The 19,402-nt window shown below is 43.2% G+C and overlaps 1 protein-coding gene across 6 annotated transcripts in view; it reads left to right on the top strand.

Annotated features, from left to right (window-relative positions):
• Positions 1–990: 990 nt before the first annotated feature.
• rapgef1b (Rap guanine nucleotide exchange factor (GEF) 1b) overlaps positions 991–19,402 on the top strand; it is a 39,146-nt gene continuing 20,734 nt past the window's right edge. For 5 of the 6 annotated variants that reach the window (XM_046374628.1, XM_046374626.1, XM_046374627.1 and 2 more), the window contains exon 1: positions 993–1,328. In XM_046374628.1, the coding sequence (XP_046230584.1) occupies positions 1,301–1,328 (28 nt within the window). In that variant the 5' untranslated portion in view covers positions 993–1,300. Of the gene's footprint in view, positions 1,329–19,402 lie in introns of all 6 variants that reach the window. The other variant, XM_046374630.1, reaches the window with a different exon arrangement.

Here is a 19,402-nt window from a genome sequence, read left to right as displayed (position 1 = left end):
CACCTGATCCAACAGAGGAATACATGTGCACAGCTAGCCTTGATGCTAAGCTGCTGAAGGCACTGGAGAGCCATGAAGGGCCTGGACGTGGCTCAAGCAAAACTGGATGGACCGAAGCAATATTCTCTGAACGAAGATGTAGTAGAGTAATAACATTACCAGGGAGAGGCTGCACAGTGTGCCAAGGCATTTTCTGAGGATAGATAGCCCAACACGATATGCGCAGAAAGAAACAGTTTTATTAAAAAACCTGGGAATGTTGACACCAGGAAAAAAACTAAAGATACAGTATGATGAGAAGCGAAACCCTCGACACAGGACTGGATAAACAAATCACTCTGTTTGAATAGGTCCTTTATTTAATCAGATAGTCTTGTTTAGATTAATATGTGACAAGAAAGGAAAAAATGCATGCACAACAAATGTTTAGTCAGCAAACATGCGAATTAATTCACAAAAGCTAAAAGCTTTAAAGCCAGGCTATAATCAAATAATGAATGTACAAGTCCTTGCAAATAAGCAGAGATACATTAATGCAACCCATTGTTAATAGAGAATGTTGACTGTGGAATGACATTTTTTTAACTTGAACATTTTGCAGTCACTTGTCTCTTTTGGCCCGTTGGCGGCTGATACAGTTTAGTTGCTGCCGACTGCTTGAAAGACATTTTCAAGTCAACACTCTCTGTCATTTCATTATCATTGTGTATCTGCACAAACTACTAAACTTTAATTGTGAATTGCAAGGGTGTCACTGAATGCATGCAAAAAAAGAGAGGGTTTAGCTTATGACTCCATGACTTTGTGTGCAACTCCTGGCAGCTCTGAGCGAATTTTGTGGAATGGTTTCCACAGATGCAACGCGCCTAGAACTTATCTGGCCAGATAAACACGGGTTTGTTGCAACTCTTTGGATTGGATTTGAAACACGCCCATCCTCTTGTTGACAGATTGATGTGGCTAATTCCTCCCGCAAGGGGGCGCTGCCACACTGGACGAGGTCTCTCCCCGAGTCTGGGTTCAACACATTAACGTAGCCTGTGGTGTGTATGTGTGGTGTGTGAGTGCGTGTGTGTGTGTGTGTGTATCCAGTGAAAATTACCCGGAGACGGACTGAGACAGTTTTGACCGTACCAATGTGTGTAGCCTATAAATATACGATACTAACCCCGGCGGAATCATCTCATGGACACAACAGTATATCGAAAATGAGGGAATAAGCGGAGGAGACGCGGCGAGGCTCGTCTGTAGCTAACGTTTTGTTGAACTGCGAGTGGGATCACAGCTGCTGGCTGCGAAAATGTCGGGAAAAATAGAGAGCAAGCAAGGTAAGTCCTGCCCGGCTGTACTCAACCACACTGCTCCACCTCGGGATACTGTATAACGGTATTCCTCACACGGGGCACGGATGGATCAAATGTGGGGGTCCGCTGACTTAGACATACGCAAAAGGGGACTTAAAGGAAAACTGGACGAATATAGTCAGTGTGAATGATGGTTTAATTGGGCCTTATGGATTGTTCTTTTCTCGGCTATCCAGTTAAAAATCCAAGCGTCACCGTATCGGCTAGCTGGATTTGGCTAATGTTTTTCGCCGGATCAAACGGCTTTTTCTGGACACTTTCAGCCTGACCAGAAATAGCTGGTTAACTGACCAGTAAATTATTAACGTTTGTACTTCCCCCAGCAATTCCAGCCATACAGATGTCGTGGACAAGCTAGCCTGGAGGATATCATTTAAATGTGCTAGCCATGACTCTGTAGCTTACATGGTACTCCACCGGCATTTCACCATTCACTCTCAGCTCAGCAATCGTAAATATACCAGCGTTTGATTGTTTGAAAGCATCGCTAACATTCAGGAACAAATTTAATTTTTTTAACCCAAGAAGAAATATTTTAAGCCCGTTAAACACATGAACATATGCTGGTTGAAATTCTTTTTTTCCTTCATTTTTGGCCGTTAGCCTACATTTAAAATGGGTTTCTGATTCTCGGCGGTTAGCAGCAGCTAAAGGTTAGCTTTTTCCAGGCTAACCGTTAGCTGCGTTGTTACCAAGTACACCGGAGTTGTAATGCGTTCACGCCCAGTACGACCCGTGTGTGTGTGAGAGAGAGAGACGGAGAGAGTGTGTGTGTTTGTTGTCCTGATTTCAACATTGTGCACGTGGCATTTCTCGTTGCTTTGACCCTCGTTGTGTCTGCTAGCCGTTCATTTTGTACGCAGCTTTGAAGACAAATGAATCACAGCAGCAGAGCGGGTATGAGGGGGGAAACAGGGTGGTCTCGGGTATGCCTTTTGGAAGGAAACTTTATACCCGCCAGCTACACTTGCATCCCACTCCGCCAGCTGTCTCCCTGCTTCGCTCCACATACAGCCCTGTCCGGTGATGCCTGCAGTAAATGGGGACACACACACAATCCCAGTAACAGGCGGGGAGGGAGTGTCATCCACCACTACCTCAGTCATTCCTCACAGGCGTAAAAGTTTCCGATTCCTTTCGTGTCTTGCAGACAGATGACTACATATGGTCACAGCTAAATGAAAGCTCAGAGGCAGTGTGTTGACTCTGCTCTTAATGATAAGTTTAAAGCAAATAAAGGCTAAAGTCTAGGTGGATGATAGTCATCATGAACCTCAATCCATCACTTCTCTCTCGCATCCGTTGTCTGGTGTGGACCCACTTGCCCTGGCGGGTGGCTTGTTGGCCAGCAGTCTGGTCTGTTCCACATGCATCCATCGATCATAAATATGTGCCCAGAGGACACAGAAAATGGAAAAACCGGGAAAATCATGGGACCCACAGTAGTACTTGAAAAACTGTACAGCAGACATAGCTTCAGTATCAGCCTGTTAAGCCTTTTCCCCAGAGTGAGAGAAAGAAATGTGTGTAAGGATTGGACAAAATAGCTGGTGTTAAGAGAAGCCTGTTTCTATGTGGGCTTAGGATGTGGAGACACGAGAGTAAGAGGACCTGTTTTAGACCCTGACAGAAGGAGATTAATTCAGTGGTGCCTCAAGGTGCATATTAAAAGGGAAGAGATATGGAGAAATAAAGTTCATGCCTGTAAGTGGGGATTCCTGCCTTTGGATATACCCATGGGTCAAGGCTTAAATAGCGATATGAGTCCACCATGTAAATGGTTACCACAGCACACAGACCAAGTAGGACTATCAATGTACACAGGGACACCAAGCTCCAGCAGGAGACTTATTTCTTCCGGCGTCAACATACTCTCTAATCGCCATGGATACCGTATCCTGCTGTCACTGGCTTGTCCTCTCTTGGGGAGGTGGGGGTAAACAACATTGTTACCTGTTCAGAGTTGCCTCTTCACCCAGCTGTGCAGGGCTTAATTAGGATGTCACCTCCGAGAGAACCTCGTGGGTGGTTCTTGTGTCAGTTTCAGCACTGCACCCCATTCTCTGTTCACGCACCCACATGATTTCATCACTCAAGCAGCCCAGACTGTAATCCATAAACAGATTCAGTGTCTGTGATGGTGTTGCCCAAAAGCCATCAGCAGCCGACAGCCAAACTCATCCCAGTGCCAACCTCAGAGACAGGCTGAAAATGTGTAAGTGTACGTTTTTATTTGTGAGTTTCACGCTTTGTGTACTGTGTTGGACTTGTTTAAATGAACCGAGTGGTGTTAAGTGATTTGGGTGTGCTTATATTTCGTATGAAATTAAAATACTTTCTGCTCATTTTATCTGATACACCATGTTTTGGCGTAGAAACTTATTTAAGCCATGCTACTGTGCTGCACTGTGACTCACCCACTGAGCTGCTACCCAGTTCATACTCTGCTGTTCGCAGGCTTTGTGCTTAAGTAGTGGTTGGTGATTGCTTACTGAAATTAGAGAAATTGCTCATTGAATGTTTCCCATGCATATTTCTCTATTATGATGATTTTAATCATCTAATTAGACACTCTGGAATGATTCCACTGTTGCAGTTATAGTTGGCAGTGATGTGTTTAGTGCAGCATTCTTGAAACAGACTTTTTGACACTGTCAGATTTTGGGGCTAAGTGACTCATCACTTATGTAAAGCAAACACCTTTAGCTTCATGGTACTAAATAAACCCTGCATCCACTTTTCAGGAAAACATTCCAGTAGAAAAATACAATAAAGATGCACATGTGACTTAAGTTTATTTATATTTAGATAGAGTGTCACCTGTGTATGAAATCTTTATTCATACAAACAGTTCTAAAATTGAATGGATTGATTAGAGCTGTTTGCGTTTATAGCTGCTTCTTTTTGCTGGAATATGAGCACTGTGTTCATTTGACAGGCTGTGAAATTGGTTTTATTCTCAAGATAGGTAGAAGCCGTGAAGCTCAAATATCTGGTGAATTTTTCCATGCTGCTGTGTAGAAAGAACACCGTACTGTGACCCTAGAAATGGCACATTTATAAAACCACGTGCTGGCGCTTATGTATGGATGTTGTGCAGACATTTGCAACTTAGTACAGCAGCAGAGCAGGTCTTTGAGTGTTGTTTTTGCAACTAAACTTGGCTGCAAAAGTTGCACATATAAACATACAATTCCAGAAGAAGCAAGCCTTAATTGGGACTTATTATGATTGATTGCAGTTGCAAAATTTGTTTGTTTTTATTTTCCCCACAGAGACTGGGAACGTGACACAACACTTGTGCATGTCAGTGTTGGTAACAAAGTTGTGGGAGTAGCACAGTGTTTTATAATTAGCCTGCAGACTCTTCTCACACTGGACAGTCAATGATCGTAGCCAGCTTGAGCGGAACTTATTCATCAGTTCCCAATTTTAGGCTCCCAGTCCCCCCTGCTTAGTGTGGGGGTGTGTATCTGTGTATTTGCCTTTGACAGGGTTTAGCTGTAAAGCTAAAGATTTGACTCTCAGGCATTCTTGGAGTTAACAGTCAAGTGTAAGTCATTTGATGGCTTTGTGTTTGCTAAGTGGTAACTGCATCACTTGAGACTGAAATATCTTCTAGTCTGGCATACAGAAATAGCAAGCTCCACATGCCTTAGTCACCAAAACTCTGAGCAAGAGCTGAAGCAGTCATGATTACAAAAGGGTTCCCTGGATGATTAGGTTTACACACATTACTGATGAGTGATCCAAGTGTTGCACAGGGTAAGCTATGGGTCTTGGTTTGACATGCTGCAATTTTGAGGTTTGATGGCAGAAAGCATTTCACCCTCCCTCGCCCACAGAATGAGAGGCTTGCTGTTCCCATATAGGTTTAGCTGTGTTGTAATTAGTTTTTGTGTGTGTGTGTGCGTATGGGAAAGCAAAAAGAAGGAGGGAATAGAACTTAAGGAGAGAAAGAAAGAGGGTGGAGAAAGGTAGAGCACTGATGGGAATCAAATCCCTGCACACAACGAGAATCAGGGAGACAAGTGGATGGATTATATGTTGGGTAATGAGCGAACCGAGCATATCGATGAGCAGTGGAATATTTTGCATGATCATTTTCAAGGCCGTACTGTCTTCATCATCTTCCAAGAAGCGAAAGACGGCATTCAAGATTGTTTTCTTAGAGCTGTGTCTTCAATTCACAGGTCGTCTTCAGCTCTCCACTTCCATCTGTGCTTTTGAGACTTCTTTCTCAAATCGGCTTGTCTTATAAGACCATGCTTCCCTTGATTTCTCTGCTGTGTGTTGGCCTACATGCCAGAGAGCAGGTCATTCATTCCCACAGGTGGCCTGCTCAGCTCCTTGTGTCGGTTCGGTGCGTCTCCGCTCCAGATAACTATGGGTTGGACCCTCTCCAGGACCACTGATGACAACTTAGAAGTCCTGTTCAGGGTTACGTGATACTAGCTGTATTTACAAAAATAATCAACTCTGCCAACGCACATTACTTTTCAATTCCTCTTGCCTTTCTGCAGTGCTATTTGTGGATCTTTCCTCTAAAGTGCTGTGTAGTGAGAGAATAATCATGTGGACCCGTTAGTTTGTGACTCACTCTCAGCAGTGCAATGGAGTGATGGCTGTCAAAATGCTGGTCTGACTAAAAAGTCATCAGTATACAAAAAGTATCACCATCGCTCTCACTCCTGGACCTGTAGCTGTGTGGACCCGGGCCGATCGGATGGGCAATATAAGCTGGAGGAGCCAAGCCTCCTCAGAGGACACAGACTCCTCTCTACAGGGGGATTTAGATGAGGACACAGGTAAAGGACACACAAATTCTCCTACTGCAGGCACGGTGCACAGCAAGATAAATGTTATACTTGTTTTTATGTTGTTAATGCTGACAATAGTCCATTTCTGTAGAGTGAAGAGGAGAAACAGCACTGTTGACAGAGAATGAAGGGTTAAAACCTTTGTCTTCTATTTAGGTTTTTAAATTATGATAACAAAAATGAGGAAACTGCATATAGCCTTTTTGATATTCTGTGTTTTCTGCGCAGTACAAACAGCTAAGAGCTGAAACAAGTCAGATGAACTAGCAAGAACACACATTATGTATGCTGCTAAAAATGATTGTTAAGCACATGGGTTCAGGGTAGGTGGTCACAGAAGATTCTGGCACAAAATGCATTTATTTGACTGATTTTGAAATGTTTAACTTGGCTTGCATTGTTTTGTGTTTTTTTATTTATTGGATGTGAGGAGGGTGTACTCCTTTGTCTAAGGTTGTTGTTGGAAGCTGTCGCCAGTTTTGGAGCTTTCATGTAAAATCGGCTCGCTGGCAGAATGAAATGCAGGGGACATTCCTCTCTGTGCTTTTTGTGTCGTGTGGCTTTATGGAAGGTGCTCATTTGCTCAGCTCAAGTCTTGGGTGGACCCGGCCCAAGGAGGCTGCTCTCTGAGGCCACAGCCTTCCATCACAGACTGCCTCTCTGCCTTATCACCTCAACAGTGTACAGACAACAGCCATAGCTTCTCTAATCTGGGCTCATCAGGTGAGCTTTTGTCAGTGTGCCTCAGTGCTGTGGTCTTAATCCAGTTATACAATATGAAAAATTGGTATTGGTTACTCTGTGGGGCTGTAATCCCCGCATCTCAAATCCAACCTACCTGCCTTGCTTCGCCGCAGTAGCTTAGTTTATTTGTTGACCCACATTATGAGGTTAACACTGTTTGATTTATTAATATTTGTATTGAGTTAGTGCTTTTCTCGTTAAGCTGCGTGCACAGTTCCACTCTGGTGAGCCAGTAGCACATAGAGGCTCCATAATTAAGACAGTTGAGTCCATCATTGTGTAATTGCACAGTGCCGAGCGCCATAATACCTTGTTTTGAAAAGTCACAGTCTGTCTTGCTCTCACCCTAATAAAAATGTGCATTTCAGCCTAGCTGGCAGTGAGACTTATGTATTTGTGTGGGCGTGTGTATCATGTCTGTCTATCCTGACCGGCTCAGTCTCTGGCCCTGACCGGGGACAGGCAGAGCGAGCAAACTGCATGGTGGCATAGATGAGGTCTCAATTGAAAGAAAGAAAGTGACATATTTTGTCATTGGAGGGAACTCACTCCAACGAAATTTGTGCTCTGCATTTAACCCACCCAAGTGACGTGCACACACACACAGCAAACCCGGGGCAGTGGGCGACCGCGTGCAGCACCCGGGGAGCAGTGGGGGTTAGGTACCTTGCTCAAGGGTACCTCAGCCATGGACACCGGGACGGGGAATCGAACCAGCGATCCACCGGTTACGGGTCCAACACCCTAACCGCTGATCCACGACTGCCCCCAATTGTTACTGATATATATTTTTTAACTATTGCAAATAACCTTGACTGCTGTGAAGATCCACATCACATCACGTCATCAAGAATATAACTTCAGTTTCATAAGCAGAATTCATCCACCTGATAGCAAACTCGATGGAGATTCATAAAGGATGCAGCTGTGTTGAAGAATTATACCTTCTTCACTGTCTCCTAGGGTGCTTTCACACTTAACCATTTGCCTGGTTACTACTCGATTCCACCGGGAGACCTGAGACTCGGATGCCGTGGCTGATTGCAGATGTTCTACACAATGTTCGTGACGGTTAGGCGTCCAGGTTGAAGAGTCGCTTTGCCAAATCCCAACATCCCCACAGGATCTGTTCAGTCTGATACATCTAAGGGATGAACACTGTAACTCAGTGGTTCCTGGACACCCTCGGGTTGTTTCTGTTTACCCTGCAATAAATTAATTGCACTTGGTGATTCAGGTATAAAGTCATCCTTGATAAGATGCCAGAGCCCAAACTAGCAGAAGTGAGAAGCACTACTGAAACTCCTAATGTGTCCTGTGGCGTTTTCTTTCAGTTCTTGTTTTGCAATGAGTTTTCAGTTGAGTTTATGTTTCAACTTGCTGAGACCTAAGTTTTACTAACATGTCTTGTAGTACTGGAAGTTACAGATGCGTATATTTCCTTTTTAAAGCAGAGCCAATTACCGTCCATGCATTTTGTGCAAAAGTATTGCGATTTTGCATTACCTGTGATAGCGTGTTGATTTGAGTGAATAAATCCTGCATATTACATGGTTATTTAATGGACTTGCTGACTAGCATGCTTGCATTGCAGATACAGTAAAGGCCACTTTTCTCCAAGAATGGAGAAAAGAAATGCGTGTATGCGTGCAGTTTTCTAAGCAGCCAAAGTAAAGTGAGCAGCAGGCAGAGTGTCAGAGATGGTGTGAGGCCTCGGTGCCACTGACAACAACAATCTCAGTGGCTGCAGGGAAAATGTGGAGATCCTGAAAAAGAGTTTTATGTCAAGTCTTGCCAGTGTGTGTGCTTGTGTGGAGTGTGTGAAATCAGTCAGACCCCAGGGTGGCATGGCTGGGTCAGGGAGCTGGCAGACAATGAAGGGGATGTTCCACAGTTGCCGGTAGTTTCCGATGCCCGTCTAAATCAGGAATGGAGAGAGAAGCTTGCTTGCAGACAAGTCACTGTTGTTGTCAAGGCAAATGTGAGTGTGTGTTTGTGAGCATCTGTGTGCGTGATTGTGAATCTTTGGGTTGTTAGGTTTATTTATTTATTTTTTTTAATCATAACCAAACAGAATATGACATACTCTCACGCAGACACGGAGTATGCTGTCAGTGACCTTGTGGACCTCGTCTTGACTTGATCTGCCTTCACTGACCCACTTCCTCTTTGATGTTCCTCCTCTTATAACCTGAATGGGAGATTATGTTTTTAAAATGGCAATAAAGGATGCAACACCATGGGTTTATGAGCTGTTAAGGACGCTGTAAAATACGTAGCCAGAGTGAATTAAGTGTACTCCTGCAGTCAGTGAACTTTGGTCTGGGGGGGGGCGGGGGCACAAAAACAGCCATAGCAATGAAGGACTTACCCAGTAGAAATCAGGCTCTTGGTGAATGTGCCAGTAAGAACAAGAACTTGATTGCCTGTCTTCTCTTTCCAATTAAGTGAAGAAGGGACATGAAGTTTCACCAAAGTCCTCCCATTTGTCTTTGGTATCAGGCTGTTTTTCCCTAGATGCATTTTGTCAGTCATTTCTGCCTCTCTGTACGAACCCCCTGCCTGTTTCCTCTGTGTGAGTGTGGCTTTCTTTTAGCTGTAATTAATCCATAAAAGATAAACTCCAGTTGAAATTGATCTCCAGTGCCATCTCGTGTTGTTCACTTCCAGCTGGAGCAAAAGATGAATTACTTCATCACCAGAATGTTTTTCCTTATAGACTTGTTCTTAATGATTCCATCTGTGGCAGAGAGAGAGGCGCGGTTGTTTTCAGACTTTTCTTTTTTATTCAATAAAACATAGAAGTGAGGCAACTTGAGTACACCCAATGGATGATTTTGTGTTACCAGATGTGTTTTAAAGAGCTCACCTTTTTGTTGTTGTTATTTTTGAATTGCTTCAAGTATAAATATAAATGCACACACAGTCTTTTACTGTAGACTTGTGATAAAAAGCTACTGTTGCAGGCTCCACCTCTGTGAAATGCAATGTAAATAAATGACATCAAAACTCCAATCAGTGTTGCCATTGCCATCTATATTTTTATACACTTTTAAGCTTCAGACTTTTTATCTGATCCTGAGTGACCCTTCAACAATAGAGCCCTTGCAGTCTTTGTCCCACCTTCTTTTAAACTCTCAAGTTCCTGCCCTAACACACTGTTTTGATGTGGAAAAATGCCAAATCACAAAAGAAACTTAGAATTATTTTATTTCTTTTAATTTGACTTTTTTCAGAAATACATGGCAGCAAATAGACTCATCTCAGTAGTTGTTTTGCGTGACTACTATAAGTGTAGATTATTAACACAGAAACACTTGAATGAAAGAAATTCAAGAATTTTGAATCCCAAAATAGGACAACGCAAAGCTCTAACTCACATTCATGTGAGCTGACAGGCACATGCACTCTGTACGACAGCACAGAAGAAGTGAAACATCATCATTGTTGTGTTTGTGCGTATGATACTTAAAGGAATTGAAAAGGAAACTCTAAAGTTATTTTGGTGCGTGTTGGATTATTCATTGCTGACATAGTTTAAACAACCTCTGCCTAATTATAAGTGACTGTGCGAGGGCGAGACTCGCTCTTTGTGGTGCTGTCATCCGAGCCTATTTTTAAGAAACTGTGAAACAATCTGCATGTGAAGAGTTCAGTTTGCCACAGTGCATTTGAACTGCAAGATGACTATTTGGTATCAATCTGTCAGTCTTCTCCAGTGCAGTGCACTGCTGTGTGTGTGTGTGTGTGTGTGTGTGTGTGTGTGTGTATGCGCAGAGTGTCAAGAGGGTGACAAGTAGTCCTCTGTGCAGACAAACTCAGCTTTGTACAGCGCTCTAACGCGGGGAGAGTTGTACCACTCCTCGCTGCTTCAGGCCATTTACTCACAAAAACGCTGTTGCTTATGCTTCTCTGTCTCTCTGTATCTGTCTCTGTCTTGTACTCAGCCAGTGAAGTGATTGGCTCTCTTGTGGCCGTTTGTCAATGTGTAGGATCAGTTTCCTATCTCAAGTGCTTTATAGTGCGTGTTTGCTTCTTGCTCTCTTGCCAAACAGCTGCCGTTCACAGAGAACTCCAAATTCATCTCAGCAGATCACAGGGTTTTTTAGCTGTCGCAGTGTCTCTGTTCTGGTGCCGCTTGATGTTACAGATACTGACAAGCTGGGTATTTATAGTACTTTGTGGTTCTTTAGTCTATTGCTTTCACCCAAGGTGAACCTGCTGCCTGCCAGCCCGTCTGCTCTCTCTCTCTCTCTCTCTGCCAAAACACTCGGCTCACAAAACGAACTTTAAATGGAATGCAAGAAAATGCAGTAAACCACTGGAACAGGAAGGTCACTTGAAGGATCAGAACGCGTTGAGGTTGTTTCTGTCAGGTGCTTGTGTGTGTCACAGTGAGCTTCTTGGTCTGGGTTGAGTGCACTGAGCTATTAGTCCTCGCCTGTTCAGGTGAAGTAAATTGTTACACAGGGAAGCTGTAGAAACAGAGGTTCTGAGTCCAGGCTGCTCCAGTCTGTGAATTTTCTCTAGAAAAGAGGGAGCGGCTCTCAATGAGGGAGACAAGGGACAGGAAATCGTGCCAATGGCCTCGGCGTCAGGGGGGAAGGAACGGGAGGGGTACCCAGGATGGTGTGTACGTGTATGTGTGTGATTTCCCGCTCTGCCTCACATGTGCTTGCCCGTCCAATACAACAGTGTAACTGTGTGTCACTTCACCCAGTCCTCATGTCACATCGGTGGACTCACGAGCTCCCGCCACACTGTGTTACTCGTATGCCTCAGCAGCATGACCTGCAATCAATATCAGAATTAGAACTGCAGCTAAATTATTTTCATTATTGATTAATCTACTGATTATTTTCTCTGTTAATCGATGGTCAGGTCAGCACCCTATGCAGGCCATTGGTGTGCAAGTCTGCACACCAGTCTGCTGTTTGGATAAAGGCACATATCACCAGAATAAATGTTGGCACTGTACAGTTTTGGAAACTACATTTGATATGCTGAAAATACTGGGCTGGTTTAGTTTTTAAGTTTAGGCATACTTAGTTTGGGTTAGACAAACATCATGTTTTTGCTGGATATTTAACTATCTGTTTTGTTTTCTAGGAAACAAACTAAAATAGTTGCAGAAGTTGCTAAAATAAGTCGGTTTGTTGGTTAATTGAAGTGGTCTTGAAATAGACAACCACCACCACCACCACCCGATTACAAACTCAGCTCATATACAGCTCATCACCTGAACTTGATATGACACAATCCATCTATCTGTCAATTTATTTTCCTGTAATTAAACAGTAAATAAAGAATAGTTTGAGAACCTGAAGTTACTAATCCCTTAACCCCTGTTCTCTGATAATGAGAGTGGGCTGTCTCCTTTGTAGCGTTCTCCACATTTTGGGTGGAACATTGTTTGTCACTGCCACATTATAACAACTCGTTCACTGATCTTGTACATCCCTAGTGAGAATTATTTGATATTGTCTTCCTGCAGCAAAGCTCCACATTCCTACTTCACATTCTTGTTTAGTCAACCCTTTTGAAACTGTTCCAAACAGTGTGTGCAGCTTCATTTCTTTTTTGTAAATTTTACAGCTGGGTCATCAAAAGCTTTCCTGCTCTTGTGCTGTAAACCGCAATCTATTTGTTGTCGATGCTGTTGAAAAGCAGACCCTCTGGCTTCCCTTTTGCATGCTTTTTCCTTATGGTTGAATAATTTAAAGGGACCCTTTGTGTGCTCATTTGTTTTGTGTCTGTGAATGTGCATTGTGTGTATCTCTTGTACGTGGGACAATTGAGTGACCTAGGCCTCTGGGCTCCCTTCACCAACCCCACTGACCTGCTGTGCCAGCTACTCCCATTAACAAGTTCCATTAGCTCATCCAGTGCCCACTATGAGCCCCCAAACCATATTGAAACCATACAGAAACATTTACTGCCTGAGAGTGAGTGATTATTTGAATAGACATAACATAAAGGTCAGTCACAGCCTTCAGTCAGGAGTGTGGTATAATGCAGTGCTCTGTGTGCTCAATGTGACGCGAACGCTGCAGGATTACTAATAAAATGCTGCCAATTTGAACATGCCAGGATGAAAGGGGGAGTGAAAGAGTCACCATCAAAAGCAGTGGAGCAGCGTTGGGGTTAATATTACATCTGAGTCACCATCAGTCTAAACATATCTGGATAAACATTTCTGTGGACCAACAATGTGGTTTTCACCATCATCACACACTAGCTAGAAAAAAGGAAATGTGTGGGCTAACTGCCAGCAGTGGCACCAGTAAAAGATGAACCATCAGCCAGAGCAGCAGCCATGGTAGGAAGGCACAGAGGGGCACTGGAACACACAGACGGAAGAAAAGATGCTGTTAACACCGGACAGAGAGAGAGAGGGACAAGCTCTGGAAGGAGGAGTTTTGTTGGCTTCATTGTTAAACAGAGCAGGCATTGAGGCTAGAGACTTGTAAATGTTTATGCCACCACACAATACACAGGCCTAATGGTCCCACCCTCTTCTAAAACACCACCTTCCAGTCTACCGACCTACATTTGATGCAGTATAGAACCCGGCGTCAGAGTCTTATTGGACTGAAAATGTACCAATCTGCACAGTGTTTTTTTATTCCAGAGATAATTTCCATTTTTCTGAAGAAGTTTCTCATCAATAATTAACCGCTTGACTGATGTTCTTGGAATGACTCACTTTAGATTAAAATGGTGATAATCTTTCAGATTTGCAGAAAGTCCCTGCCAGTATTTTCTGTTTATTTCTGTTGCCCTGCATCAGTTGTTAATATGTCTACTATTTAGCAGTGCACTAGAATGACACACCTCTGTCTTTTGCAAATAAGATTTATATATTAATACAGCCCATCATTATGCTTGGTCAATCAAATATTGTATGTGGTTTTGTGCAATTAAACACAGTCAGCAGTAAAGATTATTATTTTCCTTGTTGAGAGACATCATTCCTGCTGCTAGAGAACTTAAAATCTTAGTGAAACGCTTGTCATTTAAACTTCAGTACTTCAAAGCTTCATGCTATCTACACATCATCCACCACATCTCGTCTGCAAGCTGTGTAATTATGGAACTGTGAATAGTCTGTTCTAACCTCAGTAGCCTTGAGTACAAGTGCACAAGTTTATTTAAAGCTGTGTTATGACTATAAAACATTATGCTCGTTTCCCTACACTGTTCTGCCTCAAACCCTGTTTTTCTGCCATGGTGCTTCAGCAGTATCACCGTGTGACAGCGTGTTTGTGTGTGTGAGTGAAATACGGTTGCAAAATATTGCTTTAAGCCACAGTCTAGTCTTGCGCATAACCAAAGAACAGATGATAGATGGTGCATTGTCACATCACCATGAATCGCCTTTAAACCAAAGGAAAAACACACGTGACCCCTGGATGTTGGTGACCCACCTATTTGCACCCAGTGCAGCTCCTATAGAGACAAATTGGTGCATGCATGCATCAAAGCAGAATTGCACAGCAGTGATGTTGGTATTTCTAGAATGAATAAAATGTTTTGGTGTAAATGAATTCTGGATTTGTCCCGTTAAGCTCCACTTTAGATATGATAAAAATATTGATATTTGATTGTTGTGATGTTGTCTGACTTGAGCCACTTATCCTCAGTAATAAAAATGTGACACCCTACAAATAAACATACTCAAGAATGCAAGGTGTGTCACCAAGAGATTAGGCTGGATTTTGTTGTTATGTGCCTCTACATGCTGCTTGTTGCTTATTATGGTTTAATGCAACATATTTTCAACCCCGCTGGTAATTCTAGTTTCAGGTCACACAATGTTGAGCGATGAGACTGATGAAGTCTTGTTCACAAAGCAGGAGTTTCCCTGTTGTTCAGTCATCAACCACTTTTTCTCATATGTCACTTCTGTGGTTATATTTGAGAGTGGATGACACTAACACTTGCCAGAGACTGGTTTTGGTTTTGGTTCATGTATCTATCTATTTATTTTTTTAACCTCTGTTTACTGTCACCGACAAGCTATATCTCACTAAGCAGTTATGGATCTGGTCTGCTGTTTTGTAATAAGGATCTATAGATCGCCTTGTGTTGTGTGTCCACGCTCTGTTAGCCATGGTTGTCCGTGCCATCTGTTCCCATGCAACCCAGCACACAGAGCGCCTCCATCACCACATTGATATTTGCTCCAGGCCGTTGACCCATGGATGGTGGGGCTGCTTTACTGGTCATTGACATACTGAGGGGCATGTTTGTGCAAGTTATTAATAGTGTATAGTATTGGCTGAGGTGAAGGAAGGAAAAGGTGATGTCTGTCAGGCATTTTCTTCCAGACAAGAATTGAAAGAGTCTGAAAGTCCTAAGTGTTTGAAAATTGGGTTTCTTATTTTAAAAAGTAATATTATGTTGTTATATAGATGATGTTGAAGTGAACTATGTTAAATTACCCAGAGTGGCTTATGGCTTATAGTTTATTGCAATCCCTGATCTAATTATTGAGACGACCAAGTCAAAATGATTTGCCCATTATGTTTATATTGGGACTTCAGAAGTCATTGAAAAGTGAGGGGTTGAAGTAATCCAGTATTTGGATGTCATTTTGCCTTGATAATTAGATCGTCCACATAAAGACTACATTCTACATCTCATTTACTCATCTGTGAAGTGGAATACAATAGAGGGTAAGTGGACTGAGCACTTAGCATTCACTGTATCTCGTTTACTTACTCGGTAAGTGGACTGGATGCTCTTTTTCTTCCTGTGGCTCATTGTTGAACAGTGTACTCAAACAGCACAGCTGGAAAACTGGAAGACCCACCACTGGACTTCTTCCTCCATTACTTCTCAAATCAGCCATTAGCCAGAGGTCACGTTCCACAGGAGGCCTTCCTCCCCTTCCTCTCCCATCCTTAGACTGTAGCGTGGCTTGCAGCGCACACACACACACACACACACACACAATCTGCTGTGTGTTATAGTGCTGCTTGTTGATAAGTGAGGACATTAAAAGTATTCCTATTGAAAATTAAGCACAACCAGTGGGAGGCCAACCACTACAATGGATAGAATAAATAATTCACTAAGCAGTTAACTATTTCCTGTTGAATTTTCCTCTCTTTCCTCTCTGCTGTACATCTCACGTTCCTCAGGCTTGTATTCCACACTGGCTCCACAGCAGGTCTCGCCTGTGCAGACAGGCTACTCTGTGACTTTTGTTTTACAGTGTAGCAGACATCAAGTCGCTGGCATGTTGTTATTTTTATGGATAAATAAGGCCTCACTGCAGGCAAGGTTGCTTATAAACCTTACTTAAAAGAGAGTTGGAATTAATCTGTTTATTACAGAAGCTTGCATGAAGCATGCTTATGATAGTCGTTTTCACACCTGCAACATTTGAGTAAAGAGGGTCAAATTAACTTGTTAGTCAAGCTAGTGGCATGAGTTTTGGAATTGCACTGTCAGTATTTCTAGATGTTGGTTCATCTGTTTGGTTCAGACTGAAATATCTCAACAACTGTTGGATGGGTTGCCGTTAAATGTTGTACAGATATCTGTGGTGCTTATTGAGTCCTTGTAGCTTTTGCCACTCCTTGACTTTTCATTCCACATCACCAGCAAGTCAAATTTGGACTTATTCAGTCTAATATCTTATCATACTAGGTGGACTGGGACAATGTTTTGTGCAGATTTTCATGTTCCTCAGAGGATGAATTGTAATAACTTTGGTGGTCCCTTAACTTTTCATCTACCTCCATCGTCAGGCTGTGTTAAGATAAAACAAAGGAATACAAGTTGAAAGGAATTATTCAGAAATTATTAAATGCAAATCCTGTCTATGTGCCCTCATAGATTTTGTTTTCTGGTCGGTTGGTGGAGAGCAGTTTGCTGTCCTGTCCTGCTATATTGAGGAGATCTTTGCAGACATAAACTCATCTGAAGCCACACACACACACACACACAAAAAAAAACCTTCAGATGAGTTTTTCCTTCTTTGCCGTCTTCACTCTTCAGCAGCTGGCACGGTGACCTTTCCGGCTCTGGTCTTTTAGCAGGCTCAACAAGTCCGTATACGCCGGGCTCGAACACTTGAACTGATCAGTCCTCACTGAGAGGAGTTTAGCAGGAGGTGACAGCTGTGTGTGGGTAACCTTAAACACTGCCTCCCCTGTATCCCTCCACCCAGTTTGCATCCTATTCGTAGAGTGAGGGGGGAGCATCAAGGGGCCGACCAGCTGTCCTGTATAGATCACACCTGTACTAAGCAAGAACCAGATCAATTTGCCAGCCTGTCGGTTCTTCAGTCAGATCTGGCTCATCTGTCACTGCTCATCAGTTGTGTCGCAGGGATCACAACCAGCAACTGGGATCCTGCGGTTTGCTATATATAATATTTTTTGCTGTACATCCTCTGTCCAAGTCTGGGCAGACAGCAAGAAGTATGTGCATCTTTGCGTTGTTCAATGAAACAAATCGTCAAAAGATGGAAAGATTGTAGTGAAATCTCCTGGACTGGTGGACTGGAAGACCCTCGATGTACCTGGATGGCCAACATATACCGTAATTCAGCATCAGAATTAAATGTGGAGGTCTGTGAGGGCCCCCACTTTGCTTGGCAAATGAGAAAATATTTGAGCAATATTTGAGCTTCAGTGTGTCTGAGCATATTAAAAAACACACAAAATTAATTTAAGGTGTATTGCATACACTTAACAGTGTGTTTTTATTTTTGCCAAAAGCACCCATAAATTTTCACCTCTGATGTGTATGTTTGTATTTACTCGTGTAATTAAGCTTTGGGACAATCCAGCAACTGAAGGGCTCGTGGGGACTCTGAATATACCAGAGTTGTATGAGAACTCTCCCAGGCTTTGTTCAAGAGTCTTTCAGACTGGAGTGTTTGTTTTAAATGTCCCCAAGGCCTTTTAAAGTGTTTAAGCCATTTAAACACATCCAGAATATATTTACTCACTAAATCCTTCACTATTTATTCTTAATATGTTTTCAGTGATTCCCCAGTTTGTGTTCTTTCTCTACCATTTGCCATATCAACTTGAAAAAAGATCAGCAAGATCATAAAGAATTACAAACATGAGCTGTTTCATCATTGTGATATTCACAGGAACTCGAATTGCAGAATTGTAAACTCAACACACAGCAAGTGTGAGGTTTCAGTGCAACATGCTGAGAGTCAGGGTAGTTTTGTGTGTGGGTGAGTTCAGATCTATGTGGGTTACTGCAGTTTACAACAGAGGAGACAACCCTTTATGGAGGTGTAACCACATTTCACTGTTTATCGGGCTGCCTCAGCCACTGTGCACTGCACCGTATTTTACAGCGAGTAGGGAAGAAATTGGGAGCCACTAGCAGTAGTCAAGAAGGAAAAAAGAAAAGGATTACGAATGAGCTGGTCCAGTCTGGGAGTACTGACGTGAGTTTCCAACCCTTCCTTGTTCACAACATCGCTAAAGAATCATTGAATTTTGGCTACAGAGAAGTACTCACACTTGTCTGTGAAAGTGTTTTGCAGGTGCACTAGAGTACACAGAGTTTAAAGGGCTTGTCGTGGCATGGGCAGCTGAAAAAAAAAAAAACAAATAAAGGGAAAAATTGTTTTCACTGTGAGCTGTCTTTCAGTCTTACTGAGTCAATGACGAGTCAGATTCAGAGTAAGAGACATTACAGCCAATGACATCACCTCCTCATAACACAGAACAGCGGCAGGCGGGCAGCTGGAGAGAGCAGGAGGGATCGCTGGCCGGCCCGTCACTGGTGGACGAGGGGAGGGTGGATGCTGCGAGGCATACATGGCTATAACAGAGCACTTTACTGTATTTATTCACTGTATTCTCTCGCTCTCGCTCTCTGTGGCTGACTTTCCCTCTTTCACCCTGTTGATTTTTTTCTTCTCTTGATGATGTCATTTCGATGCTGAGCCAGACTTCCAGCGAACTCTAGAGGAAAGGGGGTGGGGGTGACTGTTCTGAGAAGTGAAGAGAGGCAGAAAGTGGGAGGGAGGAAGGTGGTTTAGAGAGCTGAATATGGAACAGAGGGGGTGAGGAACCAGCTCCGTGCTCACGGTAAACAGCTGAGCCACGATGTTGTCTGTGGGACCAGCTGTATCGATATCATGGCGTTGAGTCATTGTGCTGGTGTGACTGCCTGTCAACGCTGGGACTCTGGGCTGCAGCTGTAAACTCGCACGCGGTCCTTCTGGACCTGTTCAAGCTGCGGAATGAGCGAGAGGGTCCAGCATATTGTGATGTTAACCACAGCCCTCACACTTGTGCCAGGAATATTGGGGAATGGAGGTCAAACAGATAGGATTATGTGAAACTAAATGCATATGGACCTTCTGTGCAATCAAAAGCATACGATCCGCTTTACACGCTGCCATAAAGCGAAACCCTACCAGGATAGCACCCTGGCTTGCGGCAAAACTGGCTAATGCAGGTATGTAGCCTCAGGGTACAAACAAAC

Source organism: Scatophagus argus, chromosome 20, assembly GCF_020382885.2.
Source record: "Scatophagus argus isolate fScaArg1 chromosome 20, fScaArg1.pri, whole genome shotgun sequence".
Taxonomy (NCBI): domain Eukaryota; kingdom Metazoa; phylum Chordata; class Actinopteri; family Scatophagidae; genus Scatophagus; species Scatophagus argus.
This window is presented reverse-complemented; position numbering and strand designations above follow the sequence as displayed.